This window comes from Pseudophryne corroboree, chromosome 11, assembly GCF_028390025.1.
Source record: "Pseudophryne corroboree isolate aPseCor3 chromosome 11, aPseCor3.hap2, whole genome shotgun sequence".
Lineage (NCBI taxonomy): Eukaryota > Metazoa > Chordata > Amphibia > Anura > Myobatrachidae > Pseudophryne > Pseudophryne corroboree.
Window position 1 is genome coordinate 138,792,956 of NC_086454.1, and position 27,348 is coordinate 138,820,303.

At 48.4% G+C, this 27,348-nt stretch overlaps 2 protein-coding genes across 2 annotated transcripts in view; one reads left to right on the top strand and one right to left on the bottom strand.

The window, feature by feature from the left end:
• The window catches only part of LOC134969129 (solute carrier family 22 member 6-A-like), a 252,681-nt gene extending 239,776 nt beyond the window's left edge, over window positions 1-12,905 (bottom strand). Inside the window, exon 1 of the mRNA XM_063944858.1 lies at window positions 12,818-12,905. Within this exon, the coding sequence (XP_063800928.1) occupies window positions 12,818-12,884 (67 nt within the window). The 5' untranslated portion in view covers window positions 12,885-12,905. The remainder of the gene's footprint in view (window positions 1-12,817) is intronic.
• The window catches only part of POLA2 (DNA polymerase alpha 2, accessory subunit), a 254,105-nt gene continuing 239,496 nt past the window's right edge, over window positions 12,740-27,348 (top strand). Inside the window, exons 1-3 of the mRNA XM_063944856.1 lie at window positions 12,740-13,034; window positions 13,216-13,333; window positions 17,459-17,580. Of these exons, the coding sequence (XP_063800926.1) occupies window positions 13,252-13,333; window positions 17,459-17,580 (204 nt within the window). The 5' untranslated portion in view covers window positions 12,740-13,034; window positions 13,216-13,251. The remainder of the gene's footprint in view (window positions 13,035-13,215; window positions 13,334-17,458; window positions 17,581-27,348) is intronic.

Below are 27,348 nucleotides of genomic sequence, written 5' to 3' on the forward strand. Positions count from 1 at the left end.
ACCTGTCTCCCTGGGAGAGTGTCTCTGGAAAGAAGTGAAACAGGGCTGTTAAGGGGTCTGGAGAGACATCGGAACCTAATACGTCACTGACCATACAAAATTTTTCCTTCCAGAGCGGCTGCACAACTGGGCAAGCCCAGAAAACATGGAAAATATCTCCAATCGAAGCGCAATTCCTCCAACAGAACTGGGAATTTGTAGGCCAGATTTTATGCAGCCGCTCCGAGGTGAAATAGGCTATATGGATTAGTTTAAAGAACATCTCCGAGTGGTGAACACATTTGGAAACCTTAAAACAAATTAAAAAAATGACATCCCAGTCCTCATCGTTTAAAAGTTGAGAGAAGTCCTTCTCCCATTTAACTAAAGAGGGCATTTTCCCAGAGGCCCGTACTGACAGGAAAAACTGATACCACCAGGAGATGGTACCTTTCTGAGCTGGTGATTTAAGTTTAGAGAGCAACAAAAGGGGGAGGGGGGCAAGTTGTTTCTTGTCATTGTCTGTTTGTTCCAGTGTCAGTTTTTTTAGTGTGTCCCTTGTTTTGGGAAGTCTGAATTTTGGGGTCCGTTGACCCCTCCTCAAGGGGAGTGGCTCATTCCTGTTTTGCACTTTGGTTATGTATTTTATGTTATACTTCTGTTTCTGTTCCCTGTGGGTGTCATGGGGTGTCCGGAGCCCACCCTTAAGGAGAGGGTACTGTTATGAACCACAAGTAGTGGTTCATTCCTGTTTTCCGTTTATGTATTTTATTTTACAGTTCTCTTGCAGGCCGGTGATAGTTTCTGTCCAGTTTCTGTCTAGCCTTGAAGCATTCCTGTCCAGGAGTCCTGTGTCTGATTCCGTATCCTGTTCCTTGGTGTCCACTGCTCAGTCGTTGGAACTCTGCCTGTCCTCCGGTCTTGAGAGCCTGTGTCAGCAACATTGGGGGTTCCTGTCCGTTTGCCAGTATTTGTACTGGTTCCGTGAGTAGCGGCTTTGCCACGTCCGTCGGCCAAGGCCGCTGTATTCTTTAGTTTTTAGTTACTGGTGTTTTGCAGAGGGTTCTGCATATGCGGTCACCACCGGTACACAACAGTATTGTGTCGGCGTGTGGACAGTATTTCCTTTGTTGTTTATCCTGGTGGCTGTGCCGTATATACGTTTAGTTTTAGGTCTCTTTGTAGCCCCTAGCTCTCAGTTTGGTTTAGTTAGAGGTCCCCTTGTTATCATCCTGTCTCAGTTTACGCCTTGTCTCACATCAAGACCTGGGGGCATCGGAGTTGGGCAGACCTAATCCGCCCTTCAAACGCGGCTGCCGTAGGCCCAAGAAACCACAGTCTTGCAGGCGTAAACTGACCACGTGGGTGAAACGGAGGTAGGTTGCTAGGGGTTACCATCACACCTGGCCACTATTTCAGCATCACGTTTTGGTGCTTTGGAGTTGCTACACTACACCTCGTTGTTCAGAGCACCAAGAACATAACATTATCACCGGCCCTACAACAAAAAAGAAACAACACTAAATAGTAGTTTTTTCTTTTTTGGCCCAGTCCAGTGTCCTGTCTAGAATCCAGTCCTGTCTAGAATCTAGTCCAGTCTTGTCTTGGCTGGTTCAGAACCTAGTCTAGTCTTGTCTTGTTTGAAATCCTCCTATGCCAACTATGCAAGCCCTGCAGGCGTCTCTCTCAGCCCTGAACTCTGCTTTCAGTGCTTTGAAACCTGAGCGGCTGGAAGTTTTGCAGCAATCCTTAAAGCAACTGCAAAACCTTCTGACCAAAATTTTGCTTATCTTGCCAGAAGTCGTTGAGAGTTCATCTATCTAAAGAGACTCTTGTTCACAATATGGTGACAAGAGAATCCTCAGGTTTAATTGGAGAGAAAAGGTTTAAAAGTTTTCTGTGGCCCAGGCTCTCAGAAGAGGAGCGTCTGCGTCGCAGAAACTTAAATTTATGCCTATATTGTGGGGGTTTAGGCCACTATCTGCAGACCTGTGAGTTGCGCAAGTCAAAGTGTGGCGACAAGTCCTACTCTCTGGCCAAGTTGAGTCAGGATTTAAGACCTACTCCTGTCTCCACTGTGGCAGAGGTACTTGTCACAAAACCCACACTAAAAAGCACTCTGTCCTATAATTGGGGTCCTTGGGCTAGGGAGCCCCATTATAGATTCAGGAACCAAAGGAGAATGTTTCTCTCCTCTCTTGACTTTCCTGTTGAATCAGAGTTTCAAACCCCGGTACCCAATGCCCAGAGTCCTGGAGCGGTACCCGATGCCCAGAGTCCTGGAGCGGTACCCGATGCCCAGAGTCCTGGAGCGGTACCCGATGCCCAGAGTCCTGGAGCGGTACCTGATGCCCAGAGTCCTGGAGGGACATCGAATATAATAGCTCAGGTGTCAATACCAGAAGGGGTCTCAGAAGCTGTTACCCCAGGTAGGGACTTGAAAAGCGCAACCCCAGAAAGGGTATCTAAAACCATAGTTCTGGAAGGGAACTCGAGAAGCAAAACCCCAGAAGGGATCTTTGAAGTCATATCCCCAAGTGGGGTCTCGAGAGACACAGCCCCAGAGAAGGGTCTAGAGGTCGCTTCCCCAGGAAAGGACTCAAGAGGCATAGTTTTAGTGGAGGTTCTGAAGGTCATAGCTTCAGCAAAAATCCCGGAGGTCATAATCCTGGTAGAGGTCTCGATAATTATCGACTCTGAGAGGGAGGCCGACGGCCCGGTCCCAGAGAGGGAGGCTGACGGCCCGGTCACAGAGAGGGAGGGCGACGGCCCGGTCCCAGAGAGGGAGGCCGACGGCCCGGTCCCAGAGAGGGAGGCCGACGGCCCGGTCTCAGAGAGGGAGGCCGACGGCCCGGTCCCAGTAAAAGAATCCGAGGTGCTGACCCCAGCGGGTTTCCCAAAGGCCACTGCCCCAGCGGGGTTCCCGAAGGCCACTGCCCCAGAGGGTGTTCCGAGGGCCACTGTCCCAGAAGGGGTTCCGAGGGCCACTGCCCCTGGTGGGGTTCAGAAAGTCTCAGCCTCGAGGAAGGTCTGTAATGACTTGATCACAGTGAAGCACTCCAGCCAGTCAGCACAAAAATCTCAGTCTATTGCCATTGCTGCTGGATGTGCTTTCCTGTCTTCTCCCCATAGGAGTTCTCCTAAAGTTTCAGTACCTAGGGGAATGGAAACCAATCTATGGTCTGTTCTCAGATTCTGAAACTGATGAGATTTCTTATGTGCCTGGGCATTCTAGTAGTAAAGGGAAGAATCATCTGACTGCTCGACCTATATATTCTGAAGATTATTTTGAGCCAGAGATGTCTTCCTTTCCTGGTGTCTTCAAGCAGGCACAGGGAAAAAAGTTGAAGAAGAAAAAGAAATATTGCTGACTCTTGCCTGGTATAAAATAATAATAATTTTTTTCCCCCTTGTCTTGTGTCCAGTGGCCACCGTCAAGGGGGAAGGGCACAGTTACAAGCTGTTGCCACAGCTTGTTTCTGTTTCTTGTCATTGTCTGTTTGTTCCAGTGTCAGGTTTGTTAGTGTATCCCTTGTTTTGGGAAGTCTGAATTTTGGGTTCCGTTGACCCCTCCTCAAGGGGGGGGGGGGGGGGTACTGTTATGAGCCACGGCAGTGGCTCATTCCTGTTTTGCATTTTGGTTATGTATTTTATGTTATACTTCTGTTTCTGTTCCCCGTGGGTGTCATGGGGTGTCCGGAGCCCACCCTTAAGGAGAGGGTACTGTTATGAACCACAAGTAGTGGTTCATTCCTGTTTTCCGTTTATGTATTTTATTTTATAGTTCTCTTGCAGGCCGGTGATAGTTTTTGTCCAGTTTCTGTCTAGCCTTGAAGCATTCCTGTCCAGGAGTCCTGTGTCTGATCCTGTGTCTGTTCCTGATCCCGTATCCTGTTACTTGGTGTCCACTGCTCAGTCGTTGGAACTCTGCCTGTCCTCCGGTCTTGAGAGCCTGTGTCAGCAACATTGGGGGTTCCTGTCCGTTTGCCAGTATTTGTACCGGTTCCGTGAGTAGCGGCTTTGCGCGTCCGTCGGCCAAGGCCGCTGTATTCTTTAGTTTCTAGTTACTGGTGTTTTGAGAGGGTTCTGCATATGCTGTCACCGCCGGTACACAACAGTATTGTGTCGGCGTGTGGACAGCATTTCCTTTGTTGTTTATCCTGGCGGCTGTGCCGCATATACGTTTAGTTTTAGGTCTCTTTGTAGCCCCTAGCTCTCAGTTTGGTTTAGTTAGAGGTCCCCTTGTTATCATCCCGTCTCGGTTTACGCCTTGTCTCACATTAAGACATGGGGGCATCGGAGTTGGGCAGACCTAATCCGCCCTTCAAATGCGGCTGCCGTAGGCCCAAGAAACCACAGTCTCGCAGGTGTAAACTGACCACGCGGGTGAAACAACGGAGGTAGGTTGCTAGGGGTTACCATCACACCTGGCCACTATTTCTGCGTCACGTTCTGGTGCTTTGGAGTTGCTACACTACACCTCGTTGTTCAGAGCACCAAGAACATAAAACAACCATAGAAGATCGGGGAGACTAAAAGGAGACATCATTGAACCCTCTATAATAGCCCACTGTTTAAGGGATCCGGATAGGAACCAGTCTTTACTTTGGCTCAGTATACAGGCGGAGTGATACGCCTCGTGTTCTGGAAAGGCAGCACCTCCCCTGAGTTTCGGAAGGGAAATGATATGTCTAGCTATTTTAGGCTTAGAGCCCTTCCATACATATTTAACCAGAATTTTATTAAACTTTTGAAATAGTGGTCTTGGAAGAAGTCTTGGAATAGCTTTGTAAAGGTACATTAATTTTGGCAGTAGCACCATTTTAGTGGCTTGTAATAGCGGTTTATAATTGCAATCAATTAAATCACATTCTCTAGCTAGATTAATACCTAAATACTTAATAGACTTAGACTGCCAAACATACCTAAAATTATCTTGTGGTTCCAGTAATAAGTCCGCAGAAATATGAAGAGGAAGGGCCTCAGTTTTTAAGGTATTTAATTTGTAATACGACACATCAGAAAACTGTTTCAGAACTAGGTGTAGAGTAGGGAGGGAAAGCTCAGGTTTCATTAAACATAAGAGGATATCATTCGCAAAGAGACTGATTTTGTGAGAAACATCACCAACAATAGGACCATGGATGTCGGCCGCCAATCTGATTTTCTCTGCCAAGGGCTCAATTGCTAAAGCAAATATGAGAGGTGACAATGGACAGCCCTGTCTTGTACCATTGGTGATATTGAAACTAGTAGAAAGGCAGCCATTGACAGAAACCCTAGCCGATGGGAAAGAATACAAGGCAAGGATAGAGTCAAGTATACCTCCCCTAAATCCAAAACAATGCAACATAGCCTGCACAAACCCCCAGTGAAGTCTATCAAATGCCTTTTTGGCATCTAAAGAAAGAATTAGAAGAGGGGACCCATAGGAATCACAATAGTCCATCACGTCAAGAACCCGACGGGTATTATCCGGAGCCTGCCTGCCATGGTATGAACCCCACCTGATCTGGTTTAATAAGATGAGACAGAAAGGGGCAAACACGATTAGCGATCATTTTGGCATATATCTTGACATCCGCGTTCAACAAGGCTATAAGCCTGTAATTTTGCACTGAAGAAGGGGATTTCCCAGGCTTAGGAATAGTCACAAATCGTGCATCGAGCATTTCCTTCGGGAAACACTTAACCAACGTGGCTTCGCTAAATACGGATGCCTGTACCGGAGCCAACTCTGCTTTAAAAGTTTTGTAGAAGTTCACGGAGAATTCATCTGGGCCAGGAGCTTTATCAGATGGTAGCGAGTCAATGGTCGCAACTATTTCATCCGTGGTCCAGGGGGAACTCAGGGACAGGCAGGCTGCAGAGTCTAAGGAAGGAAGTTATAAGGACTGCAAAAAGGCATCAATGTCTACTTGAGAAGGCTGGGGGGTATCTAAATCATCCCGAAGGTTATAAAGGTTAGAATAATATTCCGCAAACGCGTTAGCAATTTGGTGCGGATCAGATATCTTAGCGCCTCCAGAATTAAAAACATGGTGCACCCGATCTCTCGCCTTACTTTCATGGCGGCAGCTTCACTTGCTGACATTAGCAGTTCTGTAGCCTACAAAATCACAATTGCATACAAACATGAATTAGACTCAAGGTCCCAACGAAGAATCCCAGGTAATTCCATATGCCGCTATGTCATACCTCCCAACATGTTGGAATGGTCTATGCAAAAGAGGGTTTGGCTTTGTGGCAATGCTGCAATCCTGAGCCAAGCCCGTTTTCTGTCACTGTGGGGGCACGCCCTGCGCTCTATGAGCTGCTGGCATACCCCCAGACCCTCTGTCTCCAGTAAATACATGCTAAGCACATGCACGCAGCGTCTATTCACCCACAGAGCAGCGAATGACACGAGCCTCCCAACTGCCCGCTCCTACCGCAGGACACTGCGGCCTATTGGTGGGACAGCAGGAGAGTCCCATAAAAAGGGGACTGTTTTTGGAAAAATCTGGACAATTGTGAGGTATGCTACGGCATACCTCCCAACTGTCCCGATTTTCGCGGGACAGTCCCGTTTTTTTGGGACTGTCCTGCAGTGGAGTGGGGGGCAGTTGGAAGGCTCCTGCACTCACTGTTCTGCTTAGCATGCGCACAGCATCTATTCCCAGTAGTGACGAAAATGGGGGCGTAGCTCGCAATTGCGGCACTCCCACTAAGCCACACCCCTTTTCAAAATCGGGCGAGGCTTTGCAGCGCCAGTGTCCCTCTTCACCTCTGTAAAATGATAGGAGCTGTGTGTAGTGTATAATCTGTATATAAATCATGGGTGTGTTTGCTGAGCTACATCTAGTATTACAAATGACACTTCAAGGGTAGGCTGCTGTGGAACTACAAGCAACAGCAAAGCTTTAGCAGGTCAAGCTGGGGTATGCAATTCCATAACAACAGGAGTGCTGCACATAGCCTACCTCTGCGATAGTTAATAATAAGAATTTACTTACCGATAATTCTATTTCTCATAGTCCGTAGTGGATGCTGGGGACTCCGTAAGGACCATGGGGATAGCGGCTCCGCAGGAGACTGGGCACATCTAAAGAAAGCTTTAGGACTATCTGGTGTGCACTGGCTCCTCCCCCTATGACCCTCCTCCAAGCCTCAGTTAGGATACTGTGCCCGGACGAGCGTACACAATAAGGAAGGATTTTGAATCCCGGGTAAGACTCATACCAGCCACACCAATCACACCGTACAACTTGTGATCTGAACCCAGTTAACAGCATGATAACAGAGGAGCCTCTAGAAAAGATGGCTCACTACAGCAATAACCCGATTTTTTTGGTAACAATAACTATGTACCAGTATTGCAGACAATCCGCACTTGGGATGGGCGCCCAGCATCCACTACGGACTATGAGAAATAGAATTATCGGTAAGTAAATTCTTATTTTCTCTAACGTCCTAAGTGGATGCTGGGGACTCCGTAAGGACCATGGGGATTATACCAAAGCTCCCAAACGGGCGGGAGAGTGCGGATGACTCTGCAGCACCAAATGAGAGAACTCCAGGTCCTCCTCAGCCAGGATATCAATTTTGTAGAATTTTACAAACGTATTTGCTCCTGACCAAGTAGCTGCTCGGCAAAGTTGTAAAGCCGAGACCCCTCGGGCAGCCGCCCAAGATGAGCCCACCTTCCTTGTGGAGTGGGCATTTACAGATTTTTGGCTGTGGCAGGCCTGCCACAGAATGTGCAAGCTGAATTGTACTACAAATCCAACGAGCAATAGTCTGCTTAGAAGCAGGAGCACCCAGCTTGTTGGGTGCATACAGGATAAACAGCGAGTCAGATTTCCTGACTCCAGCCGTCCTGGAAACATATATTTTCAGGGCCCTGACAACGTCTAGCAACTTGGAGTCCTCCAAGTCCCTAGTAGCCGCAGGCACCACAAATAGGTTGGTTCAGGTGAAACGCTGAAACCACCTTAGGGAGAAACTTAGGACGAGTCCTCAATTCCGCCCTGTCCGAATGGAAAATCAGATAAGGGCTTTTTTAGGATAAAGCCGCCAATTCTGACACGCGCCTGGCCCAGGCCAGGGCCAACAGCATGACCACTTTCCATGTGAGATATTTTAACTCCACAGATTTAAGTGGTTCAAACCAATGTGACTTTTGGAACCCAAAACTACATTGAGATCCCAAAGTGCCACTGGAGGCACAAAAGGAGGCTGTATATGCAGTACCCCTTTTACAAACGTCTGAACTTCAGGGACTGAAGCTAGTTCTTTTTGGAAGAAAATTGACAGGGCCGAAATTTGAACCTTAATGGACCCTAATTTCAGGCCCATAGACACTCCTGTTTGCAGGAAATGTAGGAATCGACCCAGTTGAATTTCCTCCGTCGGGCCTTACTGGCCTCGCACCACATTTTCGCCAATTGCGGTGATAATGTTTTTGCGGTTACATCCTTCCTGGCTTTGATCAGGATAGGGATGACTTCATCCGGAATGCCTTCAGGATCCAGCGTTCAACCGCCATGCCGTCAAACGCAGCCGCGGTAAGTCTTGGAACAGACAGGGTCCTTGCTGGAGCAGGTCCCTTCTTAGAGGTAGAGGCCACGGATCCTCCGTGAGCATCTCTTGAAGTTCCGGTTACCAAGTCCTTCTTGGCCAATCCGGAGCCACGAATATAGTGCTTACTCCTCTCCATCTTATCAATCTCAGTACCTTGGGTATGAGAGGCAGAGGAGGGAACACATACCCTGACTGGTACACCCACGGTGTTACCAGAGCATCTACGGCTATTGCCTGAGGGTCCCTGGACCTGGCGCAATACCTGTCGAGTTTTTCCCAACGGTTTATAATCATGTGGAAGACTTCTGGGTGAAGTCCCCACTCTCCCGGGTGGAGGTCGTGCTGAGGAAGTCTGCTTCCCAGTTGTCCACTCCCGGAATGAATACTGCCGACAGTGCTATCACATGATTTTCCGCCCAGCAAAGAATCCTTGCAGCTTCTGCCATTGCCCTCCTGCTTCTTGTGCCACCCTGTCTGTTTACGTGGGTGACTGCCGTGATGTTGTCCGACTGGATCAACACCGGCTGACCTTGAAGCAGAGGTCTTGCTAAGCTTAGAGCATTGTAAATGTCCCTTAGCTTCAGGATATTTATGTGAAGTGATTTTTTCTCCAGGCTTGACCATAAGCCCTGGATATTCCTTCCCTGTGTGACTGCTCCCCAGCCTCGCAGGCTGGCATCCGTGGTCACCAGGACCCAGTCCTGAATGCCGAATCTGCGGCCCTCTAGAAGATGAGCACTCTGCAACCACCACAGGAGGGACACCCTTGTCCTTGGTGACAGGGTTATCCGCTGATGCATCTGAAGATGCGACCCGGACCATTTGTCCAGCAGGTCCCACTGGAAAGTTCTTGCGTGGAATCTGCCGAATGGGATTGCTTCGTAGGAAGCCACCATTTTACCCAGAACCCTTGTGCATTGATGCACTGAGACTTGGCTCGGTTTTAGGAGGTTCCTGACTAGCTCGGATAACTCCCTGGCTTTCTCCTCCGGGAGAAACACCTTTTTCTGGACTGTGTCCAGGATCATCCCTAGGAACAGAAGACAAGTCGTCGGAACCAGCTGCGATTTTGGAATATTGAGAATCCAATCGTGCTGCCGCAACACTACCTGAGATAGTGCTACACCGACCTCCAACTGTTCCCTGGATCTTACCCTTATCAGGGAATTGTCCAAGTAAGGGATAACTAAAATTCCCTTCCTTCGAAGGAATATCATCATTTCGGCCATTACCTTGGTAAAGACCCGGGGTGCCGTGGACCATCCATACGGCAGCGTCTGAACTGATAGTGACAGTTCTGTACCATAAACCTGAGGTACCCTTGGTGAGAAGGGTAAATTTTGACATGAAGGTAAGCATCCTTGATGTCCCGAGACATCATGTAGTCCCCTTCTTCCAGGTTCGCAATCACTGCTCTGAGTGACTCAATCTTGAATTTGAACCTCTGTATGTAAGTGTTCAAAGATTTTAGATTTAGAATCGGTCTCACCGAGCCGTCCGGCTTCGGTACCACCACAGTGTGGAATAATACCCCGTTCCCTGTTGCAGGAGGGGTATCTTGATTATCACCTGCTGGGAATACAGCTTGTGAATGGCTTCCAAAACTGTCTCCCTGTCAGAAGGAGACATCGGTAAAGCCGACTTTAGGAAACGGCGAGGGGGAGACGTCTCGAATTCTAATTTGTACCCCTGAGATATCACCTGAAGGATCCAGGGGTCTACTTGCGAGTGAGCCCACTGCGCGTTGAAATTCATTGAGACGGGCCCCCCACCGTGCCTGATTCTGCTTGTAAAGCCCCAGCGTATACTGAGGGCTTGGCAGAGGCGGGAGAGGGTTTCTGTTCCTGGGAACTGGCTGATTTCTGCAGCCTTTTTCCTCTCCCTCTGTCACGGGGCAGAAAAGAGGAACCTTTTGCCCGCTTGTCCACGAAAAGACTGCGCCTGATAATACGGCGTCTTCTCATGTTGAGAGGCGACCTGGGGTACAAACGTGGATTTCCCAGCTGTTGCCGTGGCCACCAGGTCTAAAAGACCGACCCCAAATAACTCCTCCCCTTAATAAAGCAATACTTCCAAATGCCATTTGGAATACGCATCACCTGACCACTGACGTGTCTATAACCCTCTACTGGTAGAAATGGACAACGCACTTACTCTTGATGCCAGTCGGCAAATATTCCGCTGTGCATCACGCATATATAGAAATGCATCTTTCAAATGCTCTATAGGCAAAAATATACTGTCCCTATCTAGAGTATCAATATTTTCAGTCAGGGAATCCGACCACGCCGACCCAGCACTGCACATCCAGGCTGAGGCGATTGCTGGTCGCAGTATAACACCAGTATGTGTGTAAATACATTTTAGGATACCCTCCTGCTTTCTATCAGCAGGATCCTTAAGGGCTGCCATCTCAGGAGAGGTTAGAGCCCTTACAAGCGTGTGAGCGTTTATCCACCCTAGGGGGTGTTTCCCAACGCACCCTAACCTCTGGCGGGAAAGGATATAATGCCAATAACATTTTAGAAATTATCAGTTGTTATCGGGGGAAACCCACGCATCATCACACACCTCATTTAATTTCTCAGATTCAGGAAAACTACAGGTAGTTTTTCCTCACCGAACATAATACCCCTTTTTGGTGGTACTCGTATTATCAGAAATGTGTAAAACATTTTTCATTGCCTCAATCATGTAACGTGTGGCCCTACTGGAAGTCACATTTGTCTCTTCACCGTCGACACTGGAGTCAGTATCCGTGTCGGCGTCTATATCTGCCATCTGAGGTAACGGGCGCTTTATAGCCCCTGAAGGCCTATGAGACGTCTGGACAGGCACAAGCTGAGTAGCCGGCTGTCTCATGTCAACCACTGTCTTTTATACAGAGCTGACACTGTCACGTAATTCCTTCCAACAGTTCATCCACTCAGGTGTCGACCCCCTAGGGGGTGACATCACTATTACAGGCAATCTGCTCCGTCTCCACATCATTTTTCTCCTCATACATGTCGACACAAAAGTACCGACATACAGCACACACACAGGGAATGCTCTGATAGAGGACAGGACCCCACTAGCCCTTTGGGGAGACAGAGGGAGAGTTTGCCAGCACACACCAGAGCGCTATATATATACAGGGATAACCTTATATAAGTGTTTTTTCCCTTATAGCTGCTGTATAGTTAATACTGCGCCTAATTAGTGCCCCCCTCTCTTTTTTAACCCTTTCTGTAGTGTAGTGACTGCAGGGGAGAGCCAGGGAGCTTCCCTCCAACGAAGCTGTGAGGGAAAATGGCGCCAGTGTGCTGAGGAGATAGGCTCCGCCCCCTTATCGGCGGCCTTATCTTCCCGTTTTTCTGTATATTCTGGCAGGGGTTAAATGCATCCATATAGCCCAGGAGCTATATGTGATGCATTTTTTGCCATCCAAGGTGTTTTTTATTGCGTCTCAGGGCGCCCCCCCCCCGGCGCCCTGCACCCTCAGTGACCGGAGTGTAAAGTGTGCTGAGAGCAATGGCGCACAGCTGCAGTGCTGTGCGCTACCTTGTTGAAGACAGGACGTCTTCTGCCGCCGATTTTCCGGACCTCTTCTGCCTTCTGGCTCTGTAAGGGGGCCGGTGGCGCGGCTCTGGGACCCATCCAAGCTGGGCCCGTCCCTCTGGAGCTAATGTCCAGTAGCCTAAGAAGCCCAATCCACTCTGCACGCAGGTGAGTTTGCTTCTTCTCCCCTTAGTCCCTCGATGCAGTGAGCCTGTTGCCAGCAGGTCTCACTGAAAATAAAAAACCTAAACTAAAACTTTCACTAAGAAGCTCAGGAGAGCCCCTAGTGTGCACCCTTCTCGTTCGGGCACAGAGATCTAACTGAGGCTTGGAGGAGGGTCATAGGGGGAGGAGCCAGTGCACACCAGATAGTCCTAAAGCTTTCTTTAGATGTGCCCAGTCTCCTGCGGAGCCGCTATCCCCATGGTCCTTACGGAGTCCCCAGCATCCACTTAGGACGTTAGAGAAATACTGTATATATCTAATTTACACACTTTCCAGCTGTTGTGAACTATATATCCCAGCATGCTCTAAGCTTTACATGCAGAGAATGCTGGGACCAGTTGTTAGCTGCTGGAGGAAACACGCCCTCCCCTCATCCCATACTATCCAATGCGTTGCAAGCCATGATCCGGAGCGACCCGGTGTCACGTGGCTATAGGCTACGTCATGTCTTTGAACCACAGTACAAGTCCCGCCCGTAATGTCTCCTGGTAGCCGTTCGCTGGTTGGTTACCTGTCAGGACATTGACTGTGTGCTGAGCGCGCCATCTCCTAGCATGTTGCAGCGCGGGAAATTTCATTCACACGGAACCGAACGTGACTGATTACCGTATTATTTCGTGTATGCGCGCAGTTCCCGGTTATCGCTTCTTGCAGCGACAAGAACTCATAGGATCATCGCTGCTCTCCGCAGTTGGGGGGCCGCTGTTACAGTCCCAGCAGCAATTTAGGTCGGTGATTTGATTATGTTTTTATTCTTGTGTTCCAGGATTGGGTTCCTGTACATAGCAGTTCTCATTATATGGGCTCGGGGGTGTAATATTTGATTATGCTGCTGTAATCATAGATGTATGTAACTGATCATAAAGTTCTGTGACAGCTGCTCTAATCTGCCTTTGTCTCTGCACACAGGAATTTCATTTCCCCTGGATTATCCGTGGTGTCACCATGCCAGTGTCACTGGAGAGCATTGCCAACGGGCTGAACGTCTTTGGTGTTACAATTGATGGCGAAGACGTTCCAGAGAAGTGTAAGAAACACGCTTTCTGTTTAAAAGGCGACAAGCGTCCTTATTGGCCTGAGCGTTGTGGGTCTGTATGACGCCAGATGGACGTATAAAGCAGCAATAAATCGGTGCCTAGGGTGAAAGTGCACAATTTATTATCTTGGGGCAAATTCTGTTCAAAGTGATGCACTAGCGCTGTGCACATTATTGGCCATTTATTGTAGTTCCAACAATGCAAGTTTTCAGGTGTGAGGTGCCTTAGCTAAAATTATGTGGGCAGCACAGTGGTTAGCTTTCATGGGTTTTCTCCCACACTCCATATCCATATTGGTTAAATGGCTTCGGACAACATCAGCTTGTAAGTTTCCCTCGAACCCTATAGATGAAAAACGTGATATAGGCACTACCGTAATTAGCCGATACGTGGGCAGCCGGGCATTGCGCTGAATTGAAGGCCCCCCCATAAAGTGTAAGCTCCACCCGCTCAGGGACAGATGTAAGTTCGCCCTTTAAAATGCTGCGTATTATATAGGTCCTTGCCTGGAGTCGTGGCAACCGGTGAATGACCATGATACGGAGTGCTTCCCCATCATAAATATGTGTCTAGGGACATGTTCATCATGTGAGGGCACATTAAAGTCGGATACAAAATGAGCAGTGGGTCAGAAGGTCAGCATACCATTCGTCGGGATCCCGGCTGTCTCAATGCCGACAACGGAATCCTGATGGGGGCACCATACCGCCGCCGGTATAGGTGTCCACGACACCCACACAGGGAGAATAGAACTTGTGACGAGAGTAGCTCGCCACCGAGCCCGCAAGGGGCTTTGTTGCACTTGCCCTCCTGCTGGCATTCTACCGCTTGGGATGCAGATGTCTGTATATTGACATTCGGCATTTCAGTGCGGCGGTAATACATACTGAACCCTGTCAGACATGTGCATGTGCTGGAACAGTAATGTGTGTGTGTATATATATATATATATATATATATAACAATGGGGGTGAATGAATTGTATTTTGGACGGCAATAATAATCGGCGTGCCCAGAAGCACCAGGTTTAGCTGGGCAAAGCGTTTAAAGCGAAGCTAAAAGTGCCATTTGGGAGTCCAACAGCTGGACTTTTCGCACATTCCTGCTCGCCACTTGAGGAGGCTGCAAGCAGGAATCTGGGCGCCCGCGGTACTCTCACCAGGCGGTAGTAAGAATTGGATTGCTCCATCGGGCTCCCATTAATTATTGGCGCCTACAAAACACAATTGAATAACCCCCAATGAAACACAGTAATACAGTAACCTTATAGGGTCTACTCTGAGTTAGATGCAGAGTCAATGTCTGATGCAACAGAGCAATATTTTTTGTCTGAGTTGCAACGAATATGCGTCCCAACTTTGTTCATTCAGAGTTGCAGTACAGATTTAGATGCACCCATCGCAGAAGTGAAATGTATGGTGCATTGATGGACAGTGGCTTTGAGGTAATCAGGTGGTGGCTAATCAGATGCACAGAATATTTAATTTTATAGGAGTGTCATGTCGCTGATATTGGCTTACAGAAACTGACTTATTTACATAAGAGGATTTATGCAGTCAGACGATCTGCACCTGCCATAAGGCTGGTGGAAGTTTTCGATGGTGCAACCAATGGTGGCTTCTGAAGATGATTTCTGCGTTTGAAGACATGCAGAATGGGCATCTCAGTCCGTGCATATTCGGACACACAGATGTACAGCACAAAAAGGGCTTTGTTACTGCATTGGCATGAAGTCACTGATGTGAATGTGGCAAAAGGCGCACACAGGTGCAATGTGAAAAAGGGGCCAACCTGGGTTGGAACCATGTTCCAAAACCTGGGTTGGACCCAGGGTTTTGGTGGAAAAGGATTGTGACTTGGAATCAGGTTCATACTATCACAGTCAGTATTCCCTCAACATTGTATGATTTCTTTGGACCATTTTCTGCTCAATTTTATCCAAATGTTGTCGTCTTGGTGCTGATTTCAGTATTTTATTAAACAAATTTAATGTGATTGGCTAACTTACATAGCTACGGTTGGATAATGTTGCTGTCCTAATTAGAGGTCACCAGTTAATATAATCCTCCCTGCTAGTGAAAGTATCTAAACTGGTGCACATTTCACATTTACATCTGTGTTCACCTTGTGGTTTAGTTTATATAGATATATATTCTCACTGTTCTGCATTTTGTTAATCACATATAAATTTTGCTGTTATGTTTCTAGGTAATGTGTGCATTATCTTTTTTTTTTTTTTTAAAGTATACATAATAAAATTATCATTTTATTGGGGACACCTTACTTATCTCAACTGACTTAAGGGGGAATTCAATTGGCCGTGAAAAGCTTTCACTGATGAAAAAGGGAGGCAGCCTCGGCTGTAATGCCCATGCCTATTTAATTGTACTCCCTTTTTCATACATCAGCCTTGTTAATGCCCGTTAAATTAGCGTGTTAACACACAGAATCTGTGATAAATTAACAAATTTGCATGTTAACATGGTCGTGTCGCCTGTTAACACTAGTATTGAGCCTCTGCAGCTCCAAAAAAAAAAAATTCCCTGTTAATCCCTGGCTTCGGGGCTAAATTGGATATCCCCTGGGGATTAATTAATCCTCTGTAATTTAACGCTGCTAATTGAATTCCCCCTTTAGTGTACCCTCTGATATATATTTTCTTGATTTTGGATCTTTTCCAAAAGTTGTTGCTACAGTTTCTTTTCATTTGTACAGCACCTCCAGTACAGTAGTCTATAAATAATAAATGTGTTTTTTAGCTCATAAATATTCTGGAAATAGTCATAAACTGGGCCACTATTTTTGGATGTAGTTCTTTTTTACTTCGATCATTATAATATATAGTCTGTTTAGATTATTCTTTCCATTGCACTATTTTCCTAGTGTACATGGTCTGTCTTGTGGTCTGATCTATGTAGATGTACTGCTTTCCTCACTCGCACATCCCTGTGCCCAATAGCTTTTCTTGAGTAATGTCCCCCCTACTCGACAGCTTTTAGTGCACATGCTCCCCTTATCACCAGTCAACTATATATACATTCCTCTGTGCACACCAGCTTGTTACACATGCCCTCTCCTGTTCACTGACTTAATACAAACATATCATCCACTGTTCACTAGCTCCTCATACAGATACTCCTGTGCCCACCTGCATTTTTCAGTCATGCTGCCAGCATTTCTCCAACCTGCAATCACTACATTACTCAAACCTGTCCCCATGCAGAGCGTTTCCTTACCTGAAGGACCTGGTAGGCTGGAATGGCAGCAGCCTCCCCTCAGCACACAGGCTGGACCAGGAGCAGTACAGCCAGCCTGCCATGCAGTCAGCAAACTGTTGGGCAGATGTATTAACCTGGAGAAGTCGTAAGGAAGTGATAAACCAGTGATAAGTGCAAGGTGATAAACGCACCAGCCAATCAGCTCCTAACTGTTAATTTACATACTGGAGATGATTGGGTGGTGCGTTTATTACCTTGTACTTATCACTGGTTTATCACTTCCGTATGCCTTCTCTAGGCTACTACATCTGTGTACCATGTGTCTGCAACAGTCATATGACACAATGAGCTGGAACCAGGAAAGTCTCAGCTGAAGGAGCTAGTCTGTGCCCCAGAGCATGAATACCACCTGCTCAAACCTTGCTATACCCCTGGATTCGGGATCAGTACTAAATGCCGCCGGTCGGAATCCCGGCGGTCGAAATACCGACGCCGGAATCCCGACCATACAATCCCGACAGGGGTGGTGAGCGGAACGAAGCCCCTTGCGGGCTCGCTTAGCTCGCCACGCTGCGGGCACGGTGCCTCGCTACGCTCGGCACACTATTATATTCTCCCTCTATGGGTGTCGTGGACACCCACGGAGGGAGAATGTCGGGATTGTGGCGGTCGGGATTCCGGCGTCGGTATTTCGACCGCCGGGATTCCGTCCGGCGGCATCCTGACCGCATCACCTGGATTCTGTATAAATAATGTTTTATGAGAATGACGTGTGCTAAAAAAGTGATAGAAGGGAAGAGCTCTTTGCTGTTGATGTAATCTTAAGCTAACCAGGTGTTAGAGTGAAAAATTAAGAGCGTGGACTCACCTTTTCTCTTATTTCCTTCTGTTTTGCAGTAATTGAGCTCTGTGCTATTCATCGACTCAATGAAGAAGAGATAGTTGATGAATGGATGGCCTTCAGTACTACTCGGAGTTTATCTCTCACGGTTGTCAATCTCACTCTTCTAGAGCATGAGGTATATCAAACAAATAAACGAGCTTAAAAGTGTTTTAATACCCCCTTTTTCTCTGACGTCCTAGTGGATGCTGGGAACTCCGTAAGGACCATGGGGAATAGACAGGCTCCGCAGGAGACTGGGCACTCTAAAGAAAAGATTAGGTACTATCTGGTGTGCACTGGCTCCTCCCTCTATGCCCCTCCTCCAGACCTCAGTTAGAATCTGTGCCCGGCCAGAGCTGGGTGCTCCTAGTGGGCTCTCCTGAGCTTACTAGTAAAGAAAGTATTTATTAGGTTTTTTATTTTCAGTGAGCTTCTGCTAGCAACAGACTCACTGCTACGTGGGACTAAGGGGAGAGAAGCAAACCTACCTGCTTGCAGCTAGCTTGTGCTTCTTAGGCTACTGGACACCATTAGCTCCAGAGGGTTCGAACACAGGCACCTGTCCTCAATCGTCCGTTCCCGGAGCCGCGCCGCCGTCCCCCTCGCAGAGCCAGAAGAACAGAAGCTTGAAGACGACGAAATCGGCGGCAGAAGACTCCTGTCTTCATTTAAGGTAGCTCACAGCACCGCAGCTGTGCGCCATTGCTCCCAGCACACTTACACACTCCGGTCACTGTAGGGTGCAGGGCGCTGGGGGGGGGGGGGGGTGCGCGCCATGGTCACCAATTGAAGTACCTTTTGGCAATAAAAATACATATATACAGTCTGGCACTGTATATATGTAAAAACCCCCGCCATTTTTTTACACAGACGGGACAGAAGCCCGTCACTGAGGGGGCGGGGCCTTCTTCCTCAGCACACCAGCGCCATTTTCTCTTCACAGCTCCGCTGGAAGCAGCTCCCCAGGCTCTCCCCTGCAGTATCCAGGTACAAGAAGGGTAAAAAAGAGAGGGGGGGGGGACATAAATTTAGGTGCAAATAAAACATATAAGGCAGCTATTGGGTAATCACTTATAAGTGAAAATCCCTGTGTTATATAGCGCTGTGGTGTGTGCTGGCATACTCTCTCTCTGTCTCCCCAAAGGACTTTGTGGGGTCCTGTCCTCAGTCTGAGCATTCCCTGTGTGTGTGCGGTGTGTCGGTACGGCTGTGTCGACATGTTTGATGAGGAGGGTTACGTGGAGGCGGAGCAAGGGCAGATAAGTGTGGTGTCGCCCCCGTCGGGGCCGACACCTGATTGGATGGATATGTGGAAGGTCTTAAACGACAATGTAAGCTCCTTACATAAAAGGTTTGATGACGCTGCAGCCTTGGGACAGCCGGGGTTTCAGCCCGCGCCTGCCCAGGCGACTCAGAAACCGTCAGGGGCTCATAAACGCCCTCTATCTCAGATGGTTGACACGGAGTCCGACTGAAGTGTCGACGATGATGAGGCACATTTACAGTCTAAAATGACCAAGGCCATCCGATACATGATTATTGCAATGAAAGATGTATTACACATTTCTGAGATTAACCCTGTTAATACCAAGAGGGTTTATATGTTTGGGGAGAAAAAGCAGCCAGTGACTTTTCCCCCATCTGATGAATTAAATGAATTATGTGAAGAAGCGTGGAGTTCCCCTGATAAGAAACTAGTGATTTCTAAGAGGTTACTGATGGCGTACCCTTTCCCGTCAACGGACAGGTTACGTTGGGGAAACATCCCCTAGGGTGGAAAAGGCGCTGACACGCTTATCTAAAAAGGTGGCCCTGCCGTCTCAGGATACGGCCGCCCTAAAGGAGCCTGCGGATAGAAAGCGGGAAGCTATCCTGAAGTCAGTGTATACACACTCTGGTACTCTACTGAGACCTGCTATTGCTTCAGCCTGGATGTGTAGTGCTGTAGCAGCATGGACAGATACTCTGTCAGACGACATAGATTCCCTCGACAGGGATACTGTTTTGCTAACCCTGGGCCATATAAAAGCCGTCTTATATATGCGGGATGCTCAGAGGGACATTTGCCTGCTGGGCTCTAGAATTAATGCTATGTCCATTTCTGCCAGGAGGGTCTTATGGACTCGGCAATGGACAGGAGATGCTGATTCTAAAAAACACATGGAGGTTTTGCCTTATAAGGGTGAGGAATTGTTTGGGGACGGTCTATCGGACCTCGTGTCCACAGCGACAGCTGGAAAGTCGACTTCTTGCCTCAGGTTTCCTCACAGCCTAAGAAAGCACCGTATTATCAAATGCAGTCCTTTCGTTCTCAGAAAGGCAAGAGGGTCAGGGGCGCATCCTTTCTTGCCAGAGGCAGGGGTAGAGGTAAGAAGCTGCACCATGCAGCCAGTTCCCAGGAACAAAAGTCCTCCCCTGCTTCCACTAAGTCCACCGCATGACGTTGGGGCTCCACAGGCGGAGCCAGGTGCGGTGGGGGCGCGTCTCAGAAACTTCAGCAACCAGTGGGTTCGCTCACAGGTGGATCTCTGGGCTGTACAAATTGTATCTCAGGGATGCAAGCTGGAATTCGAAGCGACTCCCCCCCGCCGTTACCTCAGATCAGCCTTGCCAGCTTCCCCCATGGAAAGGGAGGTAGTACTGGCGGCAATTCACAAGCTGTACCTCCAGCAAGTGATTATCAGGGTCCCCCTCCTTCAACAGGGAAGGGGTTACTATTCCACAATGTTTGTGGTACCGAAACCGGACGGTTCGGTGAGACCCATTCTGAATTTAAAATCCTTGAACACTTATATAAAGAAATTCAAGTTCAAAATGGAATCGCTCAGAGCGGTTATTGCAAGCCTGGAAGAGGGGGATTTTATGGTGTCGCTGGACATCAAGGATGCTTGCTTGCATGTCCCCATTTACCCACTTCACCAGGAGTACCTCAGGTTTGTGGTACAGGACAGTCATTACCAGTTCCAGACGTTGCCGTTTGGCCTGTCCACGGCACCGAGGATATTTACCAGGGTAATGGCCAAAATGATGATACTCCTTCGGAAGAAGGGAGTTATAGTTATCCCGTACTTGGACGATCTCCTCATAAAGGCGAGGTCCAGAGAGCAGTTGTTGATCAGCGTAGCACTCTCTCAGGAAGTGTTGCAACAGCACGGCTGGATTCTGAATGTTCCAAAGTCGCAGCTGATTCCTACGACGCGTCTGCTTTTCCTGGGCATGATTCTGGACACAGAACAGAAGAAGGTGTTTCTCCCGGTGGAGAAGGCCCAGGAATTAGCATCTCTGGTCAGGGACCTCCTGAAACCAAAACAGGTATCGGTGCATCACTGCACGCGAGTCCTGGGAAAGATGGTGGCTTCATACGAAGCCATTCCCTTCGGCAGGTTCCATGCAAGGATCTTTCAGTGGGATCTGTTGGACAAGTGGTCCGGATCGCATCTTCAGATGCATCGGCTGATCACCCTGTCCCCAAGGGCCAGGGTGTCTCTTCTGTGGTGGCTGCAGAGTGCTCACCTTCTCGAGGGCCGCAGGTTCGGCATACAGGACTGGGTCCTGGTGACCACGGATGCCAGCCTCTGAGGATGGGGGGCAGTCACTCAGGGAAGAAACTTCCAAGGGCTGTGGTCAAGTCTGGAGACTTCTCTACACATAAATATACTGGAACTAAGGGCCATTTACAACGCCCGGAGTCAAGCAGAGCCCCTGCTTCGAAACCGGCCAGTGCTGATTCAGTCAGACAACATCACGGCGGTCGCCCATGTAAACCGCCAGGACGGCACAAGAAGCAGGATGGCAATGGCGGAAGCCACAAAGATTCTTCGGTGGGCGGAGAATCACGTGCAAGCACTGTCAGCAGTGTTCATTCCGGGAGTGGACAACTGGGAAGCAGACTTCCTCAGCAGACACGACCTCCACCCGGGAGAGTGGGGACTTCATCAAGAAGTCTTCACACAGATTGCAAAGCAATGGGAACTGCCACAGGTGGACATGATGGCGTCCCGCCTCAACAAAAAGCTAAAAAGATATTGCGCCAGGTCAAGGGACCCTCAGGCGATAGCTGTGGACGCCCTAGTGACACCGTGGGTGTACCAGTCGGTATATGTGTTTCCTCCTCTTCCTCTCATACCCAAGGTACTGAGAATAGTAAGAAAGAGAGGAATAAGAACAATACTCATTGTTCCGGATTGGCCAAGAAGGACTTGGTACCCGGAACTGCAAGAAATGCGCACAGAGGACCCATGGCCTCTGCCTCTCAGACAGGACCTGCTGCAACAAGGGCCCTGTCTGTTCCAAGACTTACCGCGGCTGCGTTTGACGGCATGGCGGTTGAACGCCGGATCCTATCGGAAAAAGGCATTCCGGATGAAGTTATTCCTACGCTGATAAAGGCTAGGAAGGACGTGACAGCAAAACATTATCACCGTATATGGCGAAAATATGTTGCTTGGTGTGAGGCCAGGACGGCCCCTACAGAGGAATTCCAGCTGGGTCGATTCCTGCACTTCCTACAGTCAGGGGTGACTATGGGCCTAAAATTGGGGTCCATAAAGGTCCAGATTTCGGCCCTATCCATTTTCTTTCAAAAAGAACTGGCTTCACTGCCTGAGGTTCAGACGTTTGTTAAGGGAGTGCTGCATATTCAGCCCCCTTTTGTGCCACCAGTGGCACCCTGGGATCTTAACGTTGTGTTGGATTTCCTGAAATCCCACTGGTTTGCGCCACTTAAGACCGTGGAACTAAAGTATCTCCCGTGGAAAGTGGTCATGCTGTTGGCCTTAGCACCGGCTAGGCGTGTGTCGGAATTGTCGGCTTTGTCATGTAAAAGCCCATATCTGATCTTCCATATGGACAGGGCAGAATTGAGGACTCGTCCCCAATTTCTCCCAAAGGTGGTATCATCGTTTCATTTGAACCAACCTATTGTGGTGCCTGCGGCTACTCGGGACTTGGAGGACTCCAAGTTGCTGGACGTAGTCAGGGCTTTGATAATATGTTTCCAGAACGGCTGGAGTCAGGAAGACTGACTCGCTGTTTATCCTGCATGCACCCAACAAGCTGGGTGCTCCTGCTTCAAAGCAAACTATTGCTCGCTGGATCTGTAGCACGATTCAGTTGGCTCATTCTGCGGCTGGATTGTCGCATCCAAAATCAGTAAAAGCCCATTCCACAAGGAAGGTGGGCTCTTCTTGGGCGGCTGCCCGAGGGGTCTCGGCTTTACAGCTTTGCCGAGCGGCTACTTGGTCGGGTTCAAACACCTTTGCAAAGTTCTACAAGTTTGATACCCTGGCTGAGGAGGACCTTGTGTTTGCTCATTCGGTGCTGCAGAGTCATCCGCACTCTCCCGCCCGTTTGGGAGCTTTGGTATAATCCCCATGGTCCTTACGGAGTTCCCAGCATCCACTAGGACGTCAGAGAAAATAAGAATTTACTCACCGGTAATTCTATTTCTCGTAGTGGATGCTGGGCGCCCGTCCCAAGTGCGGACTTTCTGCAATACGTGTATATAGTTATTGCTTAAATAAGGGTTATTGTTATGAGCCATCCGTTGAGTGAGGCTGTTGTTGTTCATACTGTTAACTGGGTAAGGTTATCACAAGTTGTACGGTGTGATTAGTGTGGCTGGTATGAGTCTTACCCTGGATACCAAAAATCCTTTCCTTGTAATGTCAGCTCTTCCGGGCACAGTTTCCCTAACTGAGGTCTGGAGGAGGGGCATAGAGGGAGGAGCCAGTGCACACCAGATAGTACCTAATCTTTTCTTTAGAGTGCCCAGTCTCCTGCGGAGCCCGTCTATTCCCCATGGTCCTTACGGAGTTCCCAGCATCCACTACGGACTACGAGAAATAGAATTACCGGTGAGTAAATTCTTATTTTTATATACCCACATGATTGCATATTGAGAGAACCCTGCGGGCATAACCCTATTATAAGACCAATCTTGGCTGGCAAACTGACATTTCTGTTGTATAGCAATATAAAATGGTGGCTGCTCAATCAATATAGTTTAATTCTTCAGGTGCATGAAAGGGAGGGGCTATTCTAAACCAAGACTTTTCTGTTGTATACACAGCTAATCCAGTTTCGGTAGTTTGGGTGAGGGGATTATATCCACTGCACTGGACTTCCCTGATGGAGGTCTACAGGTTCTATTGACACCTTTGTGCTACTGGCTATTATGGGACAGAAAATATGGCTTAATTTTGTAAAGCTTGTCCGTACTATACCGCAAAGCTCATGAGGAACCTTAATCGAATCAACCCCCTGTGCTATAAATTTGTATATTGTGTGTGTTTGCATGTGACCATCTTTAATTTAGAACAGCGCCCTCTCTCTTAGACGTTTCACCTATCTTAACCTTTTTGCCTCGCTAACAGGAGTCCCTTTGAGAGGTGCTGCTTCAAAATCTGCTTTTCCCAGATAGGCACAGTATAAAGTTTTGTTTTTTTAGGAGCGTAAATTTACAAAAAGTATATTTACAAACAAAGGGAACATTACGTTTTTTAAAAGTTTCCGCCAGAGGAGTCCATGCAAAGTTAAATGCGCTCAAACCACTTTGTGTATTAGCTGGACCAGTCCGAAGCTGGTGTGACTTCTACATGCTGGGTGAAGGTCTCCACTGCAGCTTTTGGTGACTCACAATGACTCCCATGTGTCTTGCGCTTGATTTGTGGGAGCACAAAGATGTCACAGGGGGCCAGGTCTGGGCTGTATAAAAAATGACCAAGCTCCTTGATGCATCCATTGGCCAGAAAATCCACCACAGTAGCTACTTGACCAATCTTGGCCACAAAAACAGCCACCATCTGCTTGGCAACGCTGTGCTTACTTCAGAACTTCTGTGGCGGCACACTTTCAACTCCACTGAGCCCACTGTTTGGTCTCAGGTTTAAAACTGTAGATCCAGGATTTATCGCCACTGATCTCCCAGACAATGTTTGAGCAACCGCCATCAAACCTGGCCAGCATGTTGCGGCACCAAGTCACCCGCGCCTCCTTTTGAGTCGGCTAATAGAGTATCCAGCGTCCACCTCAACTATGGCCCGCATGGCAGCAACGTTGTCATTTGTGAAGGCAGACACAGGTCGGCTGCAGTGCTCCTCGTCTTCCAGGTTTTGTCTACCATGCCGAAATTCTGCAAACCACTCACAGTGGGTCAAGATGGTGCTTCCTCCCCAGATGCAGCTTGTAGTTGTTAAAAAGTCCCCTGCTGTCGCAGACCACACTTGTAGTCGTAGAATATCATGGCTTTACATGCTGACTACTTCAGTGTGCAGTGCTGCTTATATGCGGTTCTGTGCCTTGACATTTCACAAGAACTTTATGGGGTAATTCAGATCTGATCGCTAGGCAGCGATTTTTGCTATCCTGCGATCAGATAGTCGCCGCCTACAGGGGGAGTGTATTTTACATAGAAACATAGAATTTGTCGGCAGATAAGAACCACTTGGCCCATCTAGTCTGCCCCCTTTTTTTTTTTTTTCTCTGACGTCCTAGTGGATGCTGGGACTCCGTAAGGACCATGGGGAACAGCGGCTCCGCAGGAGACAGGGCACAAGAATAAAAGCTTTAGGATCAGGTGGTGTGCACTGGCTCCTCCCCCTATGACCCTCCTCCAAGCCCCAGTTAGATTTTTGTGCCCGAACGAGAAGGGTGCAGGCTAGGTGGCTCTCCTGAGCTGCTTAGAATTAAAGTATATTTTAGGTTTTTTTATTTTCAGTGAGTCCTGCTGGCAACAGGCTCACTGCATCGTGGGACTAAGGGGAGAAGAAACGGACTCACCTGCGTGCAGAGTGGATCGGGTTTCTTAGGCTACTGGACATTAGCTCCAGAGGGACGATCACAGGTTCAGCCTGGATGGGTCCCGGAGCCGCGCCGCCGGCCCCCTTACAGAGCCAGAAGAGCGAAGAGGTCCGGTGAAATCGGCGGCAGAAGACTATCCTGTCTTCAGACTAAGGTAGCGCACAGCACCGCAGCTGTGCGCCATTGCTCTCAGCACACTTCACACTCCGGTCACTGAGGGTGCAGGGCGCTGGGGGGGGGGAGCGCCCTGAGACGCAATATAACAGATAATACCTTAGATTGGCTAAAGAATACATCACATCTAGCTCTTGGGCTATATGGATGTATTTTAACCCCTGCCATTTTTTACAGAAAAAGCGGGAGATAAGGACGTCGTGAAGGGGCGGAGCCTATCTCCTCAGCACACAAGCGCCATTTTCCCTCACAGCTCCGCTGGAAGGACGGCTCCCTGACTCTCCCCTGCAGACTTGCTACTGAATCAGGGTAAAAAAGAGAAGGGGGGGCACTATTGGCAGCTAAAAACTATACAGCAGCTATAAGTGAATAACACATATATAAGGTTATCCCTGTGTGTGTGTGTATGTATATATATGTATATATATATATATATATATATATATATATATATATATATATATATATATATATATATATATATATATATATATATATCTCTATCGATCGCTTGGTGTGTGCTGGCAGACTCTCCCTCTGTCTCTCCAAAGGGCTTGTGGGGTCCTGTCTTCTATCAGAGCATTCCCGGTGTGTGTGCTGTGTGTCGGTACGTGTGTGTCGACATGTATGAGGAGGAAAATGATGTGGAGGCGGAGCAATTGCCTGGGTTAGTGATGTCACCTCCTAGGGAGTCGACACCTGACTGGATGATCGTATTTAAAGAATTAAGTGATAATGTCAGCACTTTGCAAAGAACGGTTGATGACATGAGACAGCCGGCAAATCAATTAGTGCCTGTCCAGGCGTCTCAGACACCGTCAGGGGCCCTAAAACGCCCGTTACCTCAGTGGGTCGACACAGACCCAGACACAGATACTGAGTCTAGTGTCGACGGTGAGGAGACAAACGTAATGTCCAGTAGGGCCACACGTTACATGATCACGGCAATGAAGGAAGCATTGAACATTTCTGACACTACAAGTACCACAAAGAAGGGTATTATGTGGGGTGTGAAAAAACTACCAATAGTTTTCCCTGAGTCAGATGAGTTAAATGAGGTGTGTGATAAAGCGTGGGTTTCCCCCGACAAAAAACTGCTAATTTCTAAAAAATTATTGGCACTATATCCTTTCCCGTTAGAGGTTAGGACACGTTGGGAAACACCCCCTAGGGTAGATAAGGCGCTCACACGTTTATCAAAACAAGTTGCGTTACCGTCTCCTGATACGGCCACCCTCAAAGAACCAGCAGATAGAAGGCTGAAAAATATTCTTAAAAGTATATACACACATACTGGTGTTATACTGCGACCAGCAATCGCTTCAGCCTGGATGTGCAGTGCTGGCGTCGCGTGGTCGGATTCCCTGACTGAAAATATTGATACCCTGGATAGGGACAATATACTGTTAACTATAGAGCATTTGAAGGATGCATTACTATATATGCGTGATGCACAGAGGGATATTTGCACCCTGGCATCAAGAGTAAGTGCTATGTCCATTTCTGCCAGAAGAGCGCTATGGACGCGACAGTGGTCAGGAGATGCGGATTCCAAACGACATATGGAAGTATTGCCGTATAAAGGGGAGGAGTTATTTGGGGCTGGTCTATCGGACCTGGTGGCCACGGCAACGGCTGGAAAATCCACCTTTTTACCCCAGGTCACTTCACATCAGCAGAAAAAGACACCGTCTTTTCAAACTCAGTCCTTTCGTTCCCATAAGTACAAGCGAGCTAAAGGCCATTCCTTCCTGCCCCGGGGCAGAGGAAGGGGAAAAAGACTGCACCATGCAGCCGCTTCCCAGGAGCAGAAGCCCTCCCCTGCTTCTGCCAAGTCTTCAGCATGACGCTGGGGCTTTACAAGCAGACTCAGACATGGTGGGGGCCCGTCTCAAGAATTTCAACGCGCAGTGGGCTCACTCGCAAGTGG